The 17,917-nt window shown below is 48.2% G+C and overlaps 1 protein-coding gene across 1 annotated transcript in view; it reads right to left on the reverse strand.

Annotated features, from left to right (window-relative positions):
* LOC144108553 (uncharacterized) overlaps positions 1-17,917 on the reverse strand; it is a 111,100-nt gene that overhangs the window by 78,840 nt on the left and 14,343 nt on the right. Inside the window, exon 4 of the mRNA XM_077641761.1 lies at positions 9,654-9,909. Coding sequence (XP_077497887.1) covers positions 9,654-9,909 — 256 coding nt within the window. The remainder of the gene's footprint in view (positions 1-9,653; positions 9,910-17,917) is intronic.

Here is a 17,917-nt window from a genome sequence, read left to right on the forward strand (position 1 = left end):
AAGGTTAGGCCAGACGACTTGATTGCGTCTAGTACTGTTCGAAGTCTTTTGAGGTGCTCTTCAAAGTTCGAGGCGAAGACAACGACGTCATCTAAATATACCAGACAAATCTGCCACTTCAGGCCTGCCAGCACTGTATCCATTACTCGCTGAAACGTCGCTGGTGCGGAACAGAGACCAAATGGCATCACCTTGAACTCAAACAGCCCATCCGGAGTTATGAATGCTGTCTTCTCGCGATCTCTTTCGTCGACCTCAATTTGCCAGTAGCCGCTCTTGAGGTCCATCGATGAGAAATATTTGGCGTTGCAGAGGCGGTCCAGTGTGTCGTCGATGCGGGGGAGGGGGTAGACGTCCTTCTTTGTTATGTTGTTCAAGCGGCGGTAATCCACGCAGAATCGAAGTGCGCCGTCTTTCTTTCTCACTAGAACAACCGGTGCCGCCCATGGGCTGTTTGAAGGCTGGATGACGTCGTCGCGAAGCATTTCTTCGACTTGGTCCCGGATGGCTTGTCGTTCTCGCGGAGACACACGGTAGGGGCTTTGACGGAGAGGTCGGACGTGTTGATCCGTTATAATGCGATGCTTGGCAATTGGCGTCTGTCGCACCTTCGGCGATGTCGAAAAGCACTCACTGTAGTTTTGAAGCAGATTGCGGATCTGGTCTTGTCTGTTCCGGTGCAGGGCTGGGTTGATGTCGAAAGTGGGCGAGTTCTCTTGGTCAGGCGGATCTTCTGCGGAGGGGTCGGAGAGGGCGAAGGAATCTCGTACGTCAGATATTTCGTCGTAGAAAGCAATCGTCGTTCCTCTGTTAATATGCCGGTATTCTTCGCTGAAGTTAGTCAGCAGTACTTCGGCCTGGCCATTGCGGAAATGTGCGAAGCCTCTTGCGATGCTGATTCCTCGGTCTAGTAGCAACTGCATGTTCCCCTCGATGATGGCTTCAGTGTTTATGGCTTTCGTGGCGCCTACGGTCACGATAACGCTTGAACGGGGTGGGACGCTCACTTCTTCTTCCAGGACACTTAGGGCAACGTGGTTTTCCCGAGTTTTCATCGAAGCGATGGCTTCGTCCGTCGAAAGCGTGATCAGCATGGATCGCAGGTCGATGATCGCCTGATGCTCATTAAGGAAATCCATACCCAAGATCACTTCGCGGGAGCATTGCGGTAGCACAACAAAGGTCGCAGGATAGGTATGTCCTTTGACAGTCACTCGCGCTGTGCATTGTCCTGATGGCGTAATGAGGTGGCCCCCAGCGGTGCGAATTTGTGGGCCGTCCCAAGCCGTTGTGACTTTTCTGAGCTGCGCAGCGAATGTTCCATTCATCACCGAGTAATCGGCTCCTGTGTCGACTAGAGCGGTAACTTTCCGGCCGTCGATAGTCACTTCTAGGTCGGAGGTCCTGGCTCTTGCATTGCATGTCGCTCTCGGCGTCGGGTCACGGCTTCGTCGCGTATGCGAGTCACGGGTTGGGCGTGTGGTCGAAGCTCCTCTGGGTGGCGGCGTCGATTTCAAAGTAGCTTGCGTCGTGGTCGAGGTTCTCATTGTGTGCGGCGTCGGTGCAGCGAGTGTCGGTTCTTCATGCGGCGTCGCGGGTGCAGCGTCTTCATGGGGCGTGGTCGGTGGAGGATCTTCGGCGTTTAGCTCGTGAGCAACCTCACCTCCAGAGGTTGCTGCCTTTAGTTTCCCCTACGGGGGCTGGGCGACCTTCCTCGTACCGCGGCTGCGTAGCTGCGGTGTGGCGACGCAAAGCGCGAGGTTGACGGCGATGGTGAGCGCGAAAAGCGGTTCGGCGTGTACTCTTCTCGACGCAGGTACTCGTCGATTTCGTGCGGACGTTGTCCGAAGCGTGGTCGTGGGGCGTTAACGGCAAATCCTCGAAGACCGATACGTCGGTACGGGCAGTGACGAAGAATATGGCCGGCCTCACCGCAATGGAAGCACAACGGCCGGTTGTCGGAAGTCCTCCAGGCGTCGCATTTCCTGGGGCTTGAGGGTCGGTCATAGGCTGGGCGGGCGGGGGCTGGGAGGCGGCGTTGTGGACCAAGTGGCTCATTTCGGGGAGGACGTGGGGGTTGTCGTTGGGGCTGAGCAGTCCTTACTGAAGCGGCGTAGGTCATGGCCTGGGGTTCTGTGGCCGTCGGGGTGCCAAGTGCCTGTTGCACTTCTTCCCGTACCACGTCCATCAGAGTCGATGCTTGTGGCTGTGGGGAGGATGGCAGTAATCGGCGTAGCTCCTCTCGGACGATTTCGCGGATAACGTCCCGCAAGCTGTCGCTGGTGGTGGCCGGCGTGTCCGAACGGATTGCATAGGCAGAGGAAGGGCGGTTGTACTGCCGAGCTCGGACGTCGAGGGTCTTCTCAATCGTGCAGGCTTCCTGCATGAATTCCTCGACCGTTTTTGGCGACTGACGGACGAGGCTGCCAAAGAGTTGTTCTTTTACGCCGCGCATTAAGAACTGAACTTTCTTTTCCTCGGTCATCCCGGGATCGGCGCGGCGAAATAGGCGCTTCATCTCCTCGACGTAGCTGCGTACGGGCTCATTCGGAAGCTGGATCCTGGACTCGAGGAGTCGTTCGGCTCTTTCTTTCCTCACGACACTGGTAAATACCTTCAATAGTTCTCTCTTGAATAGCTCCCATGTCGTAAGGGACGACTCGTAGTTTTCGTACCACGTGCGTGCGGAGCCATCCAATGAGAAAAAAAACGTGTCCAATCTTTGCCGCATCATCCCACTTGTTGAATGACGCCACGCGCTCAAATTGATCCAACCATTCTTCAGGGTCTTCGCCTAGGGATCCATTGAAAGTTGGCGGCACCCGCGGCTGCTGCAGTATAATCGGTGTCGACATCTTCGGCGAGATTGCGGTGCTCGTAGCCGCGTCTTTTCGCTGTCTTGTGCGGTCCGGCAGTTTCCCGAACTCAGGCTCCTCTCCCTGGAGACGTCGGCTGGCTCGCTGAGCTGCTGGCTCGTCCTCGGGTGCGAAGCGCTCAGGGCTGGCTTCACGACTTGAAGGGGGCGTCCGGAACATGGAAGGCTACCCCGCACCTCCACCAGATGTCACGTAGTGGTGACGGCAGTCGAAGCAGCGATGAATACGGACGAAAGGATCTTCTAAAAGAACTGTTTATTGGGCTGACTTGCACCCAAAATGGACTGAATCACTCGGCGGCGGCGAAGCGACAAGCGTGCTCGGCGGTCGTCGAACAGAATGCCCGCCGCTGTCGGCCGTGCTCAATTTAAAGGTGATAGCGAACATTCGAGATAAAGGGCGCAAAGTTACTAGAACATTCCGGAACAACGTAGAATCAGCTTTGCCTGGCTGCGATCAATCGAGATAAATCTAGTCGCGTCTTGCGTCGCAAACAAAGTGATAAGGTGGGGTCGCGGCAGATTTGAAAAACGAATAAACACTGCAAATATTCGCGGCAATATTATGTCAACACTTCTCTAATTCGGCGTTACAGAAAATGTCATCAGTTAGAAACAGATAGTTATCGCGTGATAAATCTCCTCCCTTTGTTTTCGAACAAGAGCTGCTGTTCATCAAAACGCAGTTCCAGCCTAGCCCCATTTAACCGCAATTTTCAATATTTCGCGTTCGCACATTATGAACGTAACTTTTTTTTCGACATTTTTTAGTGCCACAGCTACCACAGGTGAAAGTTACAAAGAGTGCTAGATTAATAAAGAGAAATTGGAGGCTTGGAGGATATATGTTTAGGCGCAAGTGACTTTAAAAAGTGCAGACTGCAGCGAGACTTGGGGTTGCATTGCAGACCACGTTGGAGCGAAGACGACCGAAGACAGAGAAACACGCAGACAACAAAAACGCTCGTGTTGTCTGCGTCTTTCTGTTTGTTTGTTCGTGCAACAAATTACTTTGATGGCTACCAATAAATCTTATTCTTGAGGCGCTCGTAAAATATCGCTGCTGGCAGTAAAACCGCAACAAGAGTTAAGAACAGCCTTAGAAAAGCAATAATATTTTTTTTCTCACCTGGCAAGAGCAGCAAGAATTTGGTGGGCCGAGCACTCCGCATAAACAGCTGTCGAAAAAAAAAACAAATAATTTACAGTCAACAATATTGGGAGTTCAGTGAGTTCGAAGCCTTTTAATTCTCCCTCGTAAGGCCCAGGCAGAACGTGAGCGTAACTGCAACTATAAAATTAAGTGTGCCCCAGATTAGGCAGCTAAAACGCAGTCCTGACCTCTCTTTTTTCTTCTTTGCTGTGCTAAAATAAGCCGAAATACACTATGTGGTCGTCATGAGCTGAGCGTAAGGCAATGAGTAAGTATAAAAACATAATACTCAAACAATTGGTGTTTTTTCTTCAAAACTAAGGCGCAAGGCACACACTGTTTCGTATACTTATGACGGGAAGTTTCCCTCAGATCAGCCTTTTTCCTGCGTCGATAAATTTCAATCTCACCAGACACATACTGTGCAAGCACTAATTAATTAGACGCTACCTAAACCAAGAATGTTAGAGCATGCAAAGCAGTATCGACTGAAGAAAAGGCACATAGTACAAGCGTATCTTTCTCCGTTGAAATGAACTCTAGAAAAGACAATATCGATACCAGTCTCTAAAAGACGAGCATCCAGCGTGAAAAAACCTGGAGATCACAGGACATGTCATGTCACGTTTGATACCTTTAGACATACTAGTATGCGCTCAATAAACGACAACAGCAATGTGCACGATTCAGGAAAACAAAAACTAAAACAAATTTAAGTTGCCATCTACACAGAAAAAATAAAGCAACGTTTCATATTCCATTTGGTTAATGACATCAGTAATTCCATCATGCTTGGCTAATGCCGCACCCATTTCATATACTTCAACTAGAAAGATGTCATGGGGGAACAGACTTTTTCCAAGTATTTGCGTCACAGCATACAAGGGAATGTAAAGAGGTGCTCGTTATGACATAAATGATGGAACCCAGCAGTCACCGAAACCAAGGAGCATTGAGGATGTCTTATTTCAACTTTTTATCAGCGGGTGACAAAAAATCCGATCAAAAAATAATTTCTTGCCGCCAGTCGGATCCGAAACCACGACCTCAGAATTTCGCGCCCGGTGCTCTACCAACTCAGCTACGGCGGCTGCTGTCCAGTCGTCTGCTTTCGGGGGTATTTATGTGCACTGTAAGCTAACCTGGATAGTGTCTATCAGCGCCACCCTAGTTCATAGCGAAGGACGTTAGGACGTCCTGTATTACTGCGAGTGCCACGTAGGAAGAGGGTCCACCGTGATGGCGGGAGCTGTGCGAGAACCCTCCTATGCTACCTACGGCGCCAAGACTGCCAGATTCCAGGCCCACGATGAATTATTCAGCTATTCGGCTGACGCTTCCCACGTGACTAAGTAGGGGTGCCCCTCATTGGTCACCCCGCTCCACGGCACGCGGCAAGTCGCCGAAAACGGATCCCCGAGCCTTTCGGGGCGCGGCGCGGTGCCCACAGTTATCCTCCAGTGTGGCCCTCTTTTAATATTCCTAAAGTGGCCGCCACAACACCTAATTAAAATGTTAAGGAACCAAAGTGCTGATCATTTGTTTTCAACCATGGTCAGTGATCAGGGAACTTCATCAGCCGTGATTCCTTACCAGACGGTATGCCGTCAAACCGTCGAATAAACCATTGGAAAGGTAAACACAAGAATCAATATTTAACATTTGTTGATGCAGCGTTCAAAATCTTCGACACTCAACATATTCCACATTTTGTTGTTGTTCAACATGAGGTTGAAGCGCCAGTGCCTCTGCTCCAAGAATGTCAAAGCTCAGCTCCTCTCACCAAAAATCGTCCTATCCCAGCCACTACGCACTATCGTTATTCTACTGCCGTTACTTATTCCGCGTAACAGCTACACCCCTCCGACTGCGGTGCCTCAATGAACCCGCTCCCCCATCGCTCCGTGGAGGGTGGTGCGATTGTCGCCTACGTGGGGACGGCGGACATTTTTGAGCCCACTCCACGCTTGGTCTGCGCCGGCTGCACAAGCGATCGGTACAGCATCCGCTAGCCCTCTGTTTTTATCAGCTGCAGGACAGACTAGACTTTGGGCGTGTCGCGTGCCACTGTGCACCAGCCACCAGAACGATCGCGTTCCCAAATGATGCAAAACAATGCTCATCTTGACTGTACAGAGAAACCGTGACAAGACGTAGCTGCCGAACGCCTGGCGTAGATGCAGTATAAGTACTACAGTCTTCAATAGAATTTATCGCGGTTCCTCCGTAGTTGTGTCTGTCTACCACTGCAGACTAACACCCAATATTTGTGCAAGAAGTTGCGTCAGCGTTTCTGCGGGAATTCATTTGCAGTCACTCATGCTCCCGCGTATAACCTTTCATGCAATAATTTAGGTCGGAGTCATGTGTTGTGTTTAAGGTGCTTATTGAACAATTATTTTTCAATAGGCAGGTGCGTAGGTATATAGTTTTTTCGTGCAGAGACTAATGCAAGAGACTTTGACCTGAACTGAGTAAGATATGAAATACATGCGCCCGTTGACTACAGAGGCCGGATCTTTAAGCGCTAGCGCACAGCCCTTCGTTTTCTGTTTGTCTTGAGCTGAACGTCTCGTTAATAATCATTAAAATGAACATGAAAGAAGCCCGTCAGTGGCAACTGCACATTATTTTGGGAGGCAGGTTTAGTCAAAAATAGCTTTCTTTTATGCGGGTGAAAGCTGCGGGAAGGATTAGGTAGGTTATTACTTTCTCTTTAACTTCTGTTGATGTGAGATTAGGTGCAGCGGATATAGCAGACTTTTCACATTTTGATTATATTGCTTATGTATTGATTTTATTTTGCATTTGTAGTGTTAGCTCACTGAACTCTCACTGTGCTTTTACAGCACATTTCTCGGGCATGTCAGCAAGAGCGTAATAGGTGCGGCCAGTTGTGTTCGCTTGTTTTTCTGCCGGTTATATCCATCCTCCTTGCAACAATTCCTTTGCAGTTTCGCTTCTCGGAGCTTACAAAATGGAGCCAAGGTGCGCGGTTTCTCAGAATCTCTGGGGTAGCGCAAGTAATGTAATATGAGTGGGATTGACCTTATTCCTGGTTCTTCCCACACAGGGCCTACGGGCAATTTTTCTTTTTTTACATGTAGGCCCATGTCGTGGGGAGCTGCTATGAGAACAACCGCGCGGATGGGAGGCAGCTACTGAAGGCATACGGCATTTCTACCACGCAACTATGCTGCGCATACACCAGAGTCAACCTGAATGAGAAGAACATGGCCATGGAAGCAATTATACCAAGTTCTTGGGTCAGCGAGTGGAGATTTTGAAACTGCGGTACATATGTCACGATAGTTTGTCTGCTTTATTCTGCTTTTTGCTCAGTTGTTCCCGTATTGCTGTAAATATTTATTAATTAATTGAATGCATTGGTGTGATAGTGCTCGTTTACAAGTACCTAAATTTTTCATTCCATTTAGAATGTCGCCCGTTTAAGCTTCACAGCACTTGAAAATTAATCGGTCGACGCGACATGCACGCTTCGCTAAAGCATGCTCTGCCAATGGTTATCCCTTGATTTCTCTCGAGGTTCTTTATTTTTTACACTCAGGCCTACACTTTCAGTAAAGATTTTCTCTGTTGGTAAAGAAAATGCCACAAACGTTTCATGCTACGGAATAAGTGGCCACCCACCTTTAAAAAAGCGCGAATTATCCCGGTAGATTGGGTGTTGCAGATACGGCGCAAAATACCGTACCACTGCATTACATTTGTACCTGCGTAAAATAATTGTTTGTAATCATGCGAGCGACCGCAAGAGTTATTGGGATTGTTTGCGCGCGTAAAAAGTGCATCCATTTTACTTCCGTAAAAGCATAATTCATTTATCAGCAGCTGCATTTCCTACTTATTCTTGCTCTGCACTGGCTAACCATTATTTCTGTGAAGCAGCATGTTCAGCTTGCAATGAGCGCGGGCAAAGTGTGTTGAGAGGAGTGTGTGCAAACATGGCGGAAGTCGTAGCACACGACGCGATTGTCTCCACCCTCGGAGGGAGCAAGCGCATCGACGCCCCCTAGAGGATAGAAGGATGGATGGATGGAAGGTAGGAGCGTCCACGTTGAAACGGGGCGATGGCAGTTGCCACCATGCTCAGCTCAACTTTTTTTTATTTTATTTTTGTTTAACTGTGTTGTAAGTTATCAAAATTCGCCATTTTATTTAAATGCGTCTTTATACACTTCTAACCTAATTTCACATCTCTGCTTTTGAGCCACCAATAATCTAATCGCTTTTTGCATATTTCCACCGCAGATTTATTTACTTTACTATTGTTATCTCTAAACCCAAGGGCCTCAGGAAGAGTGACTGTGCCAGCATCGACATCGGGATGGATACCATCACATTTGACTATGAGGTGTTCTATTGTTTCTGCAGATTTACTACACACAGTGCATTTGTCATCTTCTTTGTTAAGTTCATTTTTGTAGCCACGCGTTCTAAGATATCCTAACATAATTTCGAAGAGTAGGGAACAGCCTTTTGACTTATCATAGAACGCTTCCTTCCTGCCTTCTGCCTTTTCCAGCATCGATATAGTTCTACACTATGCTTCTTGTCAATCGAATTTACCCAATTTTTAAATTCAACGTGATCAACCTGTCGTTTAATGCTCTTTATTTCTCCTTCCTCGTCTCTGGCAAACTTACTGGCCAGCTTTCTAGTTCGTTTCTGCAACTATGTGTCAATGCTCTTTCTGTACAGGTATTTAAATGCCTTAGCTGCTCACCTGTTATCGTCCAATTTCCTCAGGCCTCCTTCGTACAGTATTTTACTCTGAGCTTCCCGTGCTTCGAACGATGCCCAGCCAATATCCACCTGTACTGTCTCGTTTGTGGTTTTCTCGTGGGCACCTACTGCTAATCTTCCAACTGCTCTCTGATTTACTTCTAATCCCGACTGAATTTCTGCCCTTAAGCACAGAACCGCATTCCCAAAAGTAAGCCCCGGCACCAGTATTCCTTTCCAAACACCTCTCAGTACTTCATACCTGTTGTACCCCCACAGCGCCCTATGTTTCACTACTCCGGCGTCTCTTTGCCCTTTTGCTATGAGAGACTGCTCGTACTTTTGCGTGTACATTTGCCCTTCGTTTACTTATATCCCGAGATATTTGTATTCGGTCACTCGGGGTATTTCATGGCCTTGTATTGTAAGCTCCTGATCAGTTGTATCATCGAAAATCATCACATCCGACTTAGCTGCGCTAAAACAGAAACTTAGACTATCTCCTTCATCTCCACAGCAATTAACAAGAGTTTGCAAATCTTCCTGGCTGTCTGCTAACAGTACAATATCGTCCGCATACATTAAACCCGTTAGCCGTTGCTCAACAACCTTTCCGCCTAATCTGTACGACAGATTGTAACCTAGATTGCTTCCTTGTAGCCTTATTTCCATACTTATCATCTAAAGCGGTGTGAACGCAGCAGCGCCATCCATGGGCCGTGCCGCTAACCGCCTTGCGCATAGTGCCCCTACCGGTCGGACGCAACGCGGCAGCATTACGGTGCTATGGAACGGTGCCTTACGCGTGTCCGCGGCGGATGGCTGGCTTAAATAGTTCGCATCGCAAAATAAAAAACAAATCTAGGAGTTTGCGCTTACGATTGAAGTGCGCCGCCACTTTGTTCGCCTTGTCAGTTCCAAGAGCATTGACGAGGTCTACAGGCTTGACTTGCTTCATATCCCTTCTCGACAGCACGCCCATTTCACGAAGCGTCCTTTCAAGGCACAAGAAGTGGCCTTCTTTGGCATCAGGCAGCAACGTACGGATCTCGGTCAAAATTTCGTCCAGAATGGCTTCACTGGACTGGCAAGGTGGTGGGACGTCATCTTCGCTAACGGACGACCTTTCACGCAACTGAAACCAAAAATTAAGAAAAGACATCTTCTGAGCACCATACAAACTAAACATGCTTGCATCTTCAATGGTGTAACTTTGTTTAAGCCATCCTTTTTAGTAGCTTACTATTGTATTTTTTCCAAGTGGTGCACTGGCTATGCAACTCGCCTAATACACCCCAGTGGCTTTAATGGCGCCGACGTACAAGTTAGTTTTGTCGCCGTAGAGTGCCATGTTATGTAAAGATCTCTGGTCTTGTCACCTTTTCTGAAGAGCTATGCTTGTCACAGGTTTTGAAGTGTGCACTTAACGTATTGTGAATTTATTTCTATTTACTGACTAGTCTTCACGTATAGGATACACAGAGCTCGTTTGACATGTAAGACGGCAGCTCCACGTTCAGAAGATATAATGACGAAACACTTTTTACTAGCCACCAACTTGATTTCCTTCACCGATCTCCGCTTTTGTGAATGGCTGCCCTCGTGCTCTTTTGCACTGACAGGGTGCATCCTTTGAACGTTAAGAAATTATACAATCTTTAGCTAAATGTTAACTCCCCTGTAACATTCTATCATAACAAAGGCACTCTGGAAGTCATCAGTTACGTTACCTTCTTCTTTTCATTTGTGGTCTAGGCTATTTCCCGGCTTATAGATATATTAAGCTTATGTAAAAAATGGATGGCTAGATTCTGTAATTTGCATCGGCTTCACGAGGACAGGCTCTACAGGGAATCCTGCTTGAATGTACTGCCTAGGGGAAACATCTATCTTCTTGCCTTCTACTACAAACCTTTTAATAAGTCACACTTTAGTAATCACTTCATTATCCACGTCAACATGGCGCCAGAATTTTCTGGTTCGATTTTTAAGAATCAGGAACACGTAGATTTGCCGCCGTAATTTTTTGCGCAGATGATTTTTATGTTCTTGTGTTAGTTTCACATGGAGGATTTGTGCACACCACATGCCGACGTCGTTCACTTATACGTCTAATAGGAGTAATTTTAAGGCGTTCCCATTGGCTCTTCGATAGACGCAATTTTTCTCTGGGCGACCAAAAAAACAATAGCAAATGTTCTCTTTTTGGATCCATTCTTCAAAAGAAGAACACCTTTGCATTTGCGAAAATTACTGCAGCTTCCAGGTAACAACACCTGTCTACTCCACTAGATTATTATCGAACACTTAGACAAGCGTGGCGCTGTTGAACGTTCATTCATGACTAAGAAAAACAGATAGCGAACGGTGTTTAGAAATACCACGTCGAAAACACCAAAGCCTTTCACGAAAAATAAATCTAAACTAGCACGCTCACTGTTACATTTCTACAACATTTAATCTAAATTCTTGGCGGCATGGTCTCGGCAGCATGTTTTGCAAAACCACACCCATAGCTTCGCACTACATATTGCTGAAACCCCTCCAATCAAGACTGCGCGAATCGAAAGTTACTGTCGCCAATTTTCATAGTACTTTCTTGACGTGACAATGAAAGAATTGCACCATAGTTTAGCATTGAGCAGCGGCTTTGAACCGACCATAAAGAGACTAAGCAAAAGAAGTGGCATTGAGTTTAAACTGCAGAAAGAGCTATCTTGGTCAGATTATGCGCCTTAAACCACGACTGATACGTGATTTTACAATTAACAACACCTATGCCGCAAGTACTGTGACCAAATTTGCAAGTTTAGTAACCAGAAGGAACATCTTCGTCAGAAATTTCGCGCTGGAAAGTAGACCTTGTTGCAGCAGTCGGTGTCCAGTGCGCGATCATACTTTTCATCCTGGCCAATCCATGGCCGTGCGTATGTGCCATTATGCGTGAGGACATCATCATCATCATCTTCATCATAGTCCTGGTCAGTGGTGCCGTCACCATTCAAGGTTACATGCTGGGCATAAGATAGCACCAAAAGCTGGAATAAGGAGAGAGAGAGAATTAAAAGGAAACGCAGGGAGGTTAACCAGATGTGAGTCTCCGGTTTGCGACCCTACACTGGGGATGGGGGATAGAGGTTAGAAAGATGACAGAGAGGAAAACGCAAAAAAAAAGGAACGTGCACACATGGAGACACACACACACAAGGCGTTCCAGTTAAAGTCTTTCACACAGGCCGGTAGATTGTAAGAAGCGCAAGAGCGCTTGCACGGCCTTCTTCTGCGACGGTAGGTCCTTTCGATGTTGCAGAATTCTTTTTTCGGATAGCGGTTGGTCGTCCAGTTGGTCAAGTTCGTGGCTAAGGCATGCCCTCTGTGGACTCTACTGCGGCCAGGAGCACAATATATGGCCAATTGATTCTTCATGACCGCAGTGGTCACAGGTTGGGGTGTCGGTCATCCCTATGCGGAAGGCATAGGCTTTAGTAAAGGCAACACCCAACCAAAGTCGATATAAAAGCGTGGCGTCTCTACGGCGAAGCTGTGATGGCGCACGAAGACTTAATGTTGGATCAAGTGAGTACAGTCGCGTATTTCTTAAATGTGGCTCATTCCATTGCGACTCGGTGCACTGCCGAGCAAGTAGGCGGAGCTTCCGTGCCGCGTCAGTTCTAGAAAGAGGAATTGGGACGTGGCGCTCCTCGGTATGGGCTGAGCGGGAAGCGTGATCCGCCCGTTCATTGCCGATAATCCCGCAGTGACTTGGAAGCCACTGGAACGCTATTTCATGGCCGGCATCACTTATATGGTGTAACGTCTCTGTAATATGGAAGATTAGTTGTTCGTGCGGTCCGCGTCGTAGAGGTGACAGTAGAGACTGCAGTGCCGACTTCGAATCGCAGAATATTGTCCATTTGTGTGGCGGTTCATCACCAATGTGATGAAGGGCAGTTAAGAGCGCTGCGAGCTCTGCTGCCGTCGATGTTGTCGCGTGGGTCGTCTTAAATTTGATTGTTGTAGCTTTCGCTGGAATGACGATTGCCGCCGCGGAGCTGCTTGGAAAGACAGATCCATCAGTGTAAATATGCGTTGAGTCACGGTAGTTCTCGTACAAATGTAGTAGCGTGAGTTGTCTAAGGGCTGGTGATGACAGATCAGCTTTTTTCGAGATACCAGGTATTGCGAGGTTGATTTTTGGCTGAGCGAAGCACCATGGAGGGATCGAAGGTCTCGCAGCCGGAGTGAAACAAGCTGGCAATGATTCATCATATGCAGTTATCGTTTGGCTGAAAGATGTGTGTGGCCTGTCCGCTTGTAGAGAGGCTAAATGGTGACAAGGATTCCTGGCTAGATGCCATATATGGGTCCTGAGTACTTCAATTTCAATGTGGGTCTTGACAAGGTGGTCTCTAGCGATTGCTATCGTAGCCACTGTTGAAGCACTCTGAGGCAGGCCTAGACAGATACGGAGCACTTGACCCTGAAGACTTTGTATTGTGCATAGATTCGTTTTGCCTGTGTTGTTTATTGCTGGCAAGGTGTATCGAAGAAATCCTAGAAAAGGCACCCTGTACAGATGTAACATGGCACTAGGCGACATTCCCCAGGTCATGCCAGCGAAAAACTTGAACAGGTGGCAGATGCCTGTCAACCGTTTTTTCACGTATGATATGTGTGGGCTCCATGACAAGTCCCTGTCGATTATGACACCTAGAAACTTGTACGATCGGACCCGTCGCATTATTTGGCCATTTATCATTACACTGTAGTTTTCCACGGGTTTGCGCGTAAATGACACTAGAGCGCATTTCTCGGAGGAAATTTCCAGGCCTCGATTACGGAGGTAGATAACAGTTTGTGTGGCGGCTCTCTGAATTCTCGCTCGCAACTGTAGGCGTGTTACTGCAGATGTCTTCCGCGTACATTGATAGCCTGACTGTGGTTGGCACGTGCTCAAGGAGAGCAATTAGTGTTAGATTAAATAACACGGGGCTAAGTACACCGCCCTGGGGGACGCCGCGGTAGCTATAGTGAAGAGAAGTATGGCCTTCCTCGGTGCTTACAAAGAAGGATCGCATGGATAGATAGCTCCGTATCCATTGAAACATCCGACCACCCACTCCTACCTCTGCGAGAGCAGAGAGGATGGCTTCATGCGTAACGTTGTCATACGCCCCTTTAACGTCGAGGAATAAGGATGCGCAAAGACGCTTACGGCATTTCTCATGTTGAATGTAGGTCACCAGGTCGACGACGTTATCGATCGATGATCGACCGCGTCGGAAGCCCGCCATGGCATCTGGGTAGGTGTTGTGGTACTCCAAGTACCACTCCAGGCGTCCTAAGACCATCCTCTCTATTACTTTGCCCACACAGCTCGCCAAAGCGATCGGGCGATATGATGAGAGCAGCTCCAACGGCGACTTGCCATGCTTCAGCAGTGGAACAAGGAGACTTGTCTTCCAGGTTGTTGGTAGCGTGCCATTTCTCCAAGATTCATTGTACACATCAAGAAGAACTCCTCTCGCTCGCTCCCCCAGGTGACACAGAGCTCGGTAGGAAATTCCGTCAGGTCCTGGCGCTGATGTGCGGCTACACAAAGCTAATGCTGCCTTAAGTTCGTGGATCGAGAATGGTAGATCCAACCGGAAATCACGTGGTGGCGGGTAGCTGCTCGAAGGCGATGGAATGTTGGTAACTGTGAGTTGGCCGGATAATCTGGCGCAGAAATCCTCTGCCACGTCAATCTCTGATCTCTTTTGAGAGAGGGCTAGCGCCTTGAATGGGAATCGCTGTACGGGAAGTGTCCGCAGCCCGCGCACCGTTCTCCATAGTTGCGATAAAGGCTTGCGTGGATCTAGCGACTCACAGAAGGCAGCCCAACGTTGCGATTCGAGCTTGTCTAACCGGCGCTGTATCTTCTTTTGCGTGCGCCTGGCGGTCCGTAGATCGTCCATTGTTTTCGTACGTCGGTACCTTCGTACAGCACGTCGTCGGATTGCTCGTAGTCGTTCAAGTTCCACATCAAAATCATTAAGTTTCGAGGAGCATGTTAGAGTACACATAGTGTCTTGCACCACGCTCTTGATTGCCTCTTCCAAGTCGAAAGATGAATTGGCGTCGCAGTGTTCTTCCATAATAGACTGAAATTTAGGCCAGTCCACTCTTTGGATCGTATCCTGTGTTTTGGAAGCGGTCAATCATCTGATCTTGATGTACGTGGGGATATGGTCGCTTCCGTGCGTCTCTATGTCCGCGAACCACCCTGCACGGCTGACTAGGCTTCGTGAGACGAAAGCCAAGTCAAGACAGCTGCTCTACGTGGAGCCACGTAAGAACGTAGGACTTCCATCATTCAGCAGCCAAAGTTCATTACTGGAGGCGGAAGATACCAGAGCTCTGCCTCTTGTGTTGAAATCTCCAATGATGACCCAGGGATTGGAAGTTGAGGAAAGGATGTCTCGTAGTCTTTTGTAATCAAATCGACTTCACGGAAATAGGTAGGCGCCTACAAAAGTAAAGGCCAGATTCTTTTTCCTTACGTTTAGGCATATATATTGATTACTGTCACTAGGTGGTACATGCTGATGAGTGTAGGTGAGGTCACGGCGAATAAACACCAAAACCTTACTGTTTTCAGAAACAGCTGACGACATAAATGATTCATATCCAGAAAGCCTGATTTTGTTCGATAAGTTCGGCTTGCAAATGATGATAATGGGAAACATATTGGCATACACGAAGCGACGGAAATCCGAAAGGCGCGCTTTGAGTCCGCGGGCATTCCACTGAAAAATAGCTGCTTGTCGGACCTCTTCCTTAAAAGACCAAGGCTGTGGAGCCATGATCTACTCGAGGGTTGCAAGCACCGGACTCAGAGCGTCCAGTACATGAAGCGCGCTTCTGGCAGACGGTGTGTGCATGTTACTTAGCAGCACGCGAATGGCATTCATTAAAGGCCTATTAAGTGCTATCACTTTCTCATCTGTATTCCGCGACTCCTCGGATACAGCACCTTGCTGTACTGGGGGCGGCTTCTTCTGCGGCTCTTCTGGCGGTCGTGTACGCGGAAGTGGCGGCCATTCCTTTGTGGAAAGAGATCTGGCAGTTTTCTCCCTTCCAACATCGGTGTTCGGAGAGCTGGAAACGTCCGCTGATGATGATGCTTGACGAGGTGACTTTTCCTGAAAGCTTGATGTTTTCCGCCGTGAAGACCTTCGTCGGTGACGTCGTTTTCGCCGTACTTTCACAGCGGCCTCTTTGTGGGTAGAGTTGTCTCTCACCATTTGTTTAAGAATGGTGATCTCTTTCTTGATCTGGGGACAGTCTTTGGAAGAGGCGCAGTGATCACCTTGACAGTTAGGACACTTCAACGTGGTTGCGCTGCAGTTGTCTTCTGAGTGGGGTTCGGCACATCGAGGGCACACGGCCGAATTTCTGCAAACACCCTTCACATGTCCAATCTTCTGACAATTGAAGCATTGCATAGGTCTTGGAATAAATGGTCGAACCTGGTGGCGAAAGTGGCCGACCTTCACGTAGGGTGGAAGGCAGTCGCCTTTGAAGGTTATTCTCACACAACGTGAGTTGCCGAGGCGACCAACATGCAGAATCACGTTGTGTTCGCTTGCTGGTTTTATGAGAATTGGTAGGTCTGCATTAGATATTTCATTGTCAATGTCATAGATGACTCCTGTTATTGTGGCACCATTCGTTGGCACGATGGATCGGACCTTGATGTTTCCCAGTTGCGTTACATGTTGTAGTATGGTCAGTGCGCTCGGGTTCATCACATCGATTGCCAGGATGTTTCGCCTAGTGTTTATCCTAACATCCTTGATCTCATTTGGCACGGTGTTTTCTAGATACACGGAGAGTGCTTGCCTGTTGAGGACGCGCAGGTTGTCGGTAGCGTTCTGTGGCACAAACAAGATGGAGTGAGGCCATCGCTGAGGAGCTGTTTTCACAGTGTCCGAGCTGGACGCCGAAGATGAGATGATAATTCTTCGTTTGGCCTTGCGTTACTGGACAAGTTGAAAGCTGTCTTCCGAGGACTCGTCACCTGATGCGCAGTACAGCTCTGTGTCCTCGCTACCACTCGACGTATTTCCTCGCTTCCGCGAACCGATGTCCGCGGGTGAACGGGAACCGGGAGGATCCTCGGGGTGTTGTACATCCATCACCGCGATGGAGGGGGCGGTAGACCCCACAGGTGCAGTAAGAAGTCCAGAAAAACACAGAGACGGGCGAGATGTGTTCCGCAAGATAAGCAAGAGAAGAGAAACATACATTGCACACCATCTAAATTTTATGAGGCCTCAGGGCCAAGGCTCCCTTTGATGTCACGGCGAATCCCATAAAAAGGCTATGAATATGTGGAGAACGCCGGTAAATAATAACGCTCATACCGGGCCAAGTTTCCTGAAGGTAACTGCACTTGCGGCCTCACTACTACGCGAACAAGAAAAGAATGGATGACACATGACAATGTGTGAACTTAGAACCGTTTCTTCGTGCTGTCTGTCACCTTTATTCTACATTCAGGGCATGCATGTTAAAGTGTGTCTCTTTTCCGACGATTCATAGGCAGATGCCATAACCGGGCAAGTGAGCACGTTGCTGTAATGAAAGGAGCAGCCAGCAGACACTTAGCGTTACATTACATAGAATAAATTTTGAAAATTCTTGAAAATCTGTATCAAGTCAGTGAAGGGCAGACTGAAAAATCATACAGGGCTTGCTAATATGCGAAAGGGTTACAGTGCGTGTCGCACGCTTCTTCGCTGATCTCGGAAGTTCCAAGGAAGGATTCAACTGTTAGTTTTCTAGGCGCTCAAAATGCCTTACGTTGCCTTTATATCGTCAACTGCAGCAGTGGCTCAGTGGTTAGGGCTCTCGGCTACTGAGCCGGAGTACCCAGGCTCAAACCTGACTGCGGCGGCCGCGTTTCTGTGGGGCGAAACGCAAAAAGGCGCCCGTGTGCTGTGCGGCGTCACCTCCACTACGGCCCCTCTTTCTTCCTTTCTACTTCACTCCCTCCTTTATCCCTTCCCTTTGTGGCATGGTTCGGCTGTCCATCAAAATTAGTGAGACAGTTACTGAGTTTTTATTTTTTAATCAAAAAACCAGTTTCAATACCGTAT

This window comes from Amblyomma americanum, chromosome 10 (assembly GCF_052857255.1).
Source record: "Amblyomma americanum isolate KBUSLIRL-KWMA chromosome 10, ASM5285725v1, whole genome shotgun sequence".
Lineage (NCBI taxonomy): Eukaryota > Metazoa > Arthropoda > Arachnida > Ixodida > Ixodidae > Amblyomma > Amblyomma americanum.